This window comes from Anneissia japonica, unplaced genomic scaffold (genome assembly GCF_011630105.1).
Source record: "Anneissia japonica isolate Jap-2015-1 unplaced genomic scaffold, ASM1163010v1 scaffold1826_len1998817_cov189, whole genome shotgun sequence".
NCBI classification, from domain to species: Eukaryota; Metazoa; Echinodermata; class Crinoidea; order Comatulida; family Comatulidae; genus Anneissia; species Anneissia japonica.
The window spans coordinates 200,031-206,626 of NW_022742159.1; the positions used below are offsets into that span (position 1 = coordinate 200,031).

The 6,596-nt window shown below is 32.8% G+C and overlaps 1 protein-coding gene across 5 annotated transcripts in view; it reads left to right on the forward strand.

The window, feature by feature from the left end:
* The window catches only part of LOC117119028 (b(0,+)-type amino acid transporter 1-like), a 53,903-nt gene that overhangs the window by 28,697 nt on the left and 18,610 nt on the right, over nucleotides 1–6,596 (forward strand). Inside the window, exon 5 of one of the 5 annotated variants that reach the window (XM_033263825.1) lies at nucleotides 6,215–6,460. The exons of the other annotated variants lie outside the window; for them this stretch is intronic. Coding sequence (XP_033119716.1) covers nucleotides 6,215–6,460 — 246 coding nt within the window. The remainder of the gene's footprint in view (nucleotides 1–6,214; nucleotides 6,461–6,596) is intronic. 5 annotated transcript variants of the gene reach the window in all.

The window sequence follows — 6,596 nt, forward strand, 5'->3', positions numbered from 1 at the left end:
CAGTAAGGCCTATATGTTGGACTATTAGTCAAATTGTCAAACATCACCCTTTGATTGTAGTATCATTGTATTGTTTAGTTTGTCATATTGTGTACCAAGAACACTAGCCAAAGAAAAGTGTGTTGCCTAAAGCAGTCTAGGCCGAATTCTATGCTTATTTACCAACCGTAACACACCATCTAGTATTTGTAGTTAAAATGGTAGTCCATGCCCAATTAACCACATTTATTAATATCAGAGTACAATAATAATGATTGTGTTTGCCTTCTTATTTTTTTAGATACACATTAGTAATAAATATTTATTGACATTAAGGCTAGAGTTTTTTTTTATTCCTTGTTTGGCGTACTTATTTTTTTAAAGATCATCGGAGGAGGGCGGAATAAAAATGAAAATTAAATTTTGTTCTCTTATTTAGCAAAAAGTTTTGCCAAAAACATCTAAATGGAGGAGAAAATAAAAATAAAATTTTATTGGTGAATGTAAAATAAATGGTTAAATGCTTTAAGTTTTTACAATTAGGAAGAAATATACTTATCTTTGGAGATTTCAAGGTAGCGGAAGGCGTAATCAAAATAAAGCAAAAAACTTTTGTTTTTTTCTGAAATTTTCATTTTTTCGTGGCAGCCGGGGTGTGCTAATTGGCCAAAAATATTTTTATTCGAAATAATTGTATTTTTATTCGAAATCATCAATATTTGCAGTCGGCGGGTTCGCTGAACAAGGTATATAAAAATTCTCGCCTAAGGTGTAACATACTGAAGGTAGTCTGATTAAAATGAATTTGATAACATTAACATAGGAATAAATTCATAACTATGAAACATGTGGTTCTTGAATAGTACATTTAAAAAAGCTACAAAAAAATAACAGATATATTAATAGTTGAGTCCAAATTTAGTAATTACCAAACTATAATAATGATTATTTAGGCCATATTTTTCGATACAAATTAGTAATTTATTGACGATAAGGTACAGTATAACATACTGTTTTTCTTGGATGAGGGTAGTCCAATTAAAATTAATTTAATAGCATAAGGGGAATTGATACATTACTGGAAAACATATGGCTCATGTATATTAGTACATTAAACAGCAACAAAAAAATAACAGAAAATAATATTAAAGGTTTTATCCATGTCCAATAAATGTATTAATTATTTATTAGTAATTAATTAATGATACTCAAATACTCTTGACAAAAGATCAACATTAATTTATAAATTAATACAGTATTAATCTTTTTGCTTATTATAAGTAGTTAAAAAATATAGTTAGTATATATCATTTTCTAAAAGAAAATAAGAATGTGATTTTTGTAACGATTGTGCAAACATTTTCCTTGTTTGGCTCTGTGCCTATATATTACCACCAGCTAAAACATTATGATATACCCCCAGGTGGCTAGTACTGTCTGTTTCGTAGTTGTTTGATCCCCACTGGTAAATTGGTGATTAAGCACAACTTGGCATGCAGCCCAATCAATGTTGGATCAAGAAAAGATAGAAAGCTGATATGTTCATTCAGTCAATCGATCTTTCTTTATATCATTTGTGTATACTTTACAAAAAAAAAAATATCCTGTAAGTGCAGTTTACCAAGGAGGTGGAGACCTTCATGGAGGCTCTTCAACTACAATCAACTATTAGTTCTTATCTTCATTGTATTATTATCTTTAGATACTGATAATGTATTCTAATGATATACAGTAGCTTACTGTTCATAACAACAACAGTGCTTTGACACGTAGCATTCTTACAGTACATAATGGGCAAAACTTTTTTCGCGCGCGCACCTTTAGGCTGTAACAGTCAAGAGGCAATAGTTTTTAAGAAACTTTACCTGTAGGTAGTGGTAGCTTTTACTATGAAAAAATGGGTATTCCGAACTAAGGAATGCGCATGAGTAGTTACCAAATAATGTCTGTGAATTATCTATAAAAACACAGTGAGCATGCTTGGAAATGCTAGACAGCCAGTGAGCATGTGCATTGAGTAAGTGACGTTATCGAGCCATGTCGAGCATGTGCAGTTACCAAAAAGACGTCTCAGGAACCAAATAGCGGCTGGGAAGATGTCTCAGGAACCAAATAGCGGCTGCAAAGAGGGTATGATTGCCAAAAAATCGTCTTAGGAACCAAACAGCGGCTACAAAGAGGGTATGAAATAGAAACTGGAAAACTATATGTTATGGATGGAAAATAATGTGAACTTGAGCGGTTCGAAAGCCTCTATTTTGGCTATCTTACAGCCAGTTCATCAGTGTTCATCCGGGGGAATTGTAATAAAATTATCGCCAAAAAAAAGTATATTAGGCTCTATCGTCGTACCTACGTACATAGACCCCTATACATTGACAATCCCTTAAAAAATAACTGCAGAAACTGATGACACAACCTAGGGCCTACTACTAGCCAAGTAGTAGAGCCAGGGTATTAAATTCCACAATTTAATGTCGAAAAAATATGGTTCCTTACGCTGAAGCGGGTTAGGGTTAGGCTACTATTATCAAGATATCGTACGGTACCCATGTTTTATCGACCCATAAAAAATAGCCACACACTGGCGGCAGTAGTAGAAAGGCCAAGCCAAGCTAGTGGGGGTGGGGAATGAATACAAATAGATAAAATAATATTAAAATTAATATTATTATTATTAATAACAATAATGGTAAAAATGCGGTTTGGCTCAGTGGTTTTCATTCTGGTTGTTGAATTTTAGTCAGCAAGAGTACAACCAAATACGAACAGTAACAGGCCTCATGGATGGCAAAACGAACAAGGGAAAACAACGTAAAAGATAAGAGATGAGATTAATATTTATTGGGGAAGAGTGAAATGGTGCAACACAGCAAGAGAAAAAGATTGTTTTGGCGTCGACATCTTGAAACATTTGTCCAGCAGTGGACCGATAATAGCTGATGATGAAGCCTCTGAAGGTTATCAACATGGTCGAGCCTTGAGTCTAGGTGACAGCTAAATTAATCTACCATATGGGATTACAACCCAGACAAAGTGGGGCCCAGCCGCAGGAAGAATCTTAGATGACCCACCCTTTGATAATTCCATATTCGTTTGGATCATTTAATTTTATTATATTAACATCAATTTTATTTACAAAATAATCTTTAATTCATATACAATAGTATGCATATTGCAGTAAAATTAGGCCTACAGTATCCTTAACAATAAATAAGCACAGGGCTACTGTGCATTAACAACATGATATCTATGATATCTGCTATTGTCAATATGTGTAAAAACATTAACAGGTATTAGCAAATAAATTATTACATTATAATGTATAAGTGTGTATTTGTGAATATGTTTGTAATCACATGGCGAATGTTTTTTGCAGTGATACATTTCATTCTGCACCACAACTCTATCTGGAACACACCTGCTACTTCAAAATAAAGAAATTGTTTAAATTTATTCCCAATTCTCTACTCGGCTTCACAACACCCTACAAATAAAAAAAATAAAAAAACAAATTATACCATACCTTTAATAATGTAAACTTTACAATATTAATTGGTCTATAGGAAAATATAGTTACAGATTTATTTGTTGAAACAGCTAAATACGATAACTTTAATACGATAACAAAATTTACACATAGGATAAATTTGGAAGTAGCTGTATACATAAATTGAATAAGCTACAGAAGTTGCAGCGTTTTTTTTTATAGGAAATATTTTTTGTTAATAGCTTGTTTTGCAAACCCACCACCTGTCGATCGTGATAATTCTAAAGAGAAATAAAATTTCATTTTTTTGCATGTTAGCCCACCAACCACAAAATTGGAATAAAAATGTTTTTGTCACCACTAAAACATCTTTATTTCTTAAGAATTCAATAAATTCATTTATTCATGTATAATCAATACAATTACAGATCTATTTACATAAAAACATCATTTTTATGACCACGCTCTATCGAGTGGAGCATCCTATATTACTTTGTTTACCCCGCACACTTGCATTTTTTATTCACCAATAAAATTTTATTTCTATTTTTTCCCTCTGCCTAGATGCTTTTGTTAAAAATTGTTTGCTAAATGAGGCTACGTTCACACACACAGTGTAAGATTGGTGTACTGTAGCTTACCCCAGCGTAAGCTAATCCATGGATTAAAATTCCAAAAGTGTTCACACAAACAGCGTTCGCTCTATTAACGCTGTCGTTAAACTATTAGTAATATAGGCCTATGGGGGAATAGTTTTAAGTCTTAAATAATGTACGGGTTCTTAACTGTAGTAAAATATTTACAGTGCATCATCAAAACTTTTAAATCTGTAAATTGTTGGAAGCGAACTTATATAATTCCTGTGTTTTAAATGAAAAATTTTACTTCTGATTTTTCAGCTAGCATTATGGAACAATTGTTGGTGTTGCAGGATTTAATAGACAGTCTTAATAGGTTAAAATATCTTACAAAACACAATCAACAAATCATATTCATTGCAAACTAAAGTATAATTCAATAGAAAGAGAACCCTTTTACCATTTCATTTATAGAGCGCACAGGAAAGGGATCAAAGTAACTAATCTATTGCAATCGTGATTGGTCAATCTCTTGAAATGAGGTCAAATCATTGAAGCATCACTGGCGTTAGTTCCGTGGCATTAACTAATCTGTGGTCTGCAGGTAGCGTTAATAACGCCAAGGAGGTGGCATTGTGAGTGGCGTAAGTAACGCCACTGCCTAGTATACAAACAAAGGCGTACGCTACGCCAGCCTTACACCGTGTGTGTGAAGATACCCTGAGAATAATTTTTTTTGTTATGCCTTCTGTCAACGTTTCAAAAATAAGTTTGGTAAACAAGATAAAAGGTCCTGTCTAATTAACACACACAATAAGCATTGAGTCAGATACAGTACTGTAGAACCCCCTTCTCGGGGACACCTCTGTTAAGCCTGGTCCTTTGAAATTGCTACACTCTGGCTACAGTGTGTCACCGCAATCGTTCTACTACGTAGCAGTCCTGGATGCAGTCAGGAAGGCTCCCCGATTCGACCGACCAATAGGCATTGCTGAAAGCTGTCAGCGATAGCATGTAGCGATTGTATGGAAGCCAAACTGTAAAGGGTACAGTAAATTTTGGCTGTGAATTGAGGGAAAATATCTACAGCAAATCCCAATTCAGGGTACATCCCTAATAAGGGGACAATTTTTGGTTCTAAAGGTTTCCTTTTATTTGAGGTGGATTGTAAGTAAGTAAACTTTTATTCCATAATAATAAAACAAACAAAATATACATTTCTTTTTCAAGATTAATGGAAAAGGAAACTCAAATAAAGCATCTTTTAAGCAGAGACCCTTGAAAAAGAATTAATACATAGAATTATAATTTAGAAATCAATAACAATAATATGTGTTATTACTGACAAGGAAATTGGTCAGGTTATCAGGTGTAAATTCCAGTACCTCATTACATTGATTTTGAATTTGAATATTAATGTTGCTACATTAATAACTCTTTTTCTTTCAGTAAACAAATACATTTAATTGTTATATTACTTTCAGTTAACAATTTACTGATTTAATTAGCCAATTCGTAGTTCCAACTGTGTATGTCCATTTTTATCGACATAAACCTTGTGTATTATGTTTGTTTATGTTATGTTATGACCTTGATATGTGCATCAACAGTTCCAAACTACAAATTCATTTATTGTTATATTAATTACAAATTATGCATATGAATTAACTAATTATTGTTACTAATTGCTTGAATATTTTAAAATGGCATGTTATTATGCTATATATATATATATATAAGTTTATTTATTACTCACTACTACAGTATTTCAGTTTCATTTAATATTGCACAAAATATTAAACCATAATAAAAATAGCATGTGGTGTTTTCTAATGCTAACAATACTAACAAATGTATTTTTTTTTTCCTATTAACCAATAACATTCTATATGAGTTGCTTGGTTTGTGTGAATGTACTTTTACTAAAATAAAAGTATTAATTCGATTAAAATTTCAAATGTACAGAGGGAATGAATTTCAAAATTATGCGGGCAAGGTAACTGCAACGGCTTTTAAAAAACCCATTCAATTTGAGTTTTCTTGTATACTGAACATCTACTCTGTACCTTCCCAGTGTCTATTTGTGATTTTGCTAATTTTGCTTTCTCTAACTAATGTCAATAATAATATGCATGTATGTATTTGTGTTTAACTTTACTACTCGTAGGTGCTCTGTGTTACGCTGAACTTGGCACAATCATTCCAAAATCTGGCGGCGAATACATATATCTTAAGTATACGTTTAAAGATATATTTGCTTTTCTGTTTGCCTGGGTGTCCTTGACCATACTGAAGCCATCGTCTGTTGCTATTATCAGTCTTTCATTTGCCGATTATGCCGCGCAACCTTTCTTCTCCGACGACTGTCCGGCGCCAGCTCTTACTGTTAAACTCTTAGCCACCGGTTGTGTCAGTGAGTTTAGTAAAATATCAACTCACCGCACGTCATCCTTGCTAATATATTGCTAATGCCAACTGATCATAGCTACCATTAAATATACAGTACATTATAGCTTCATTTCATTTTTATATATCATCTTATTCTAATA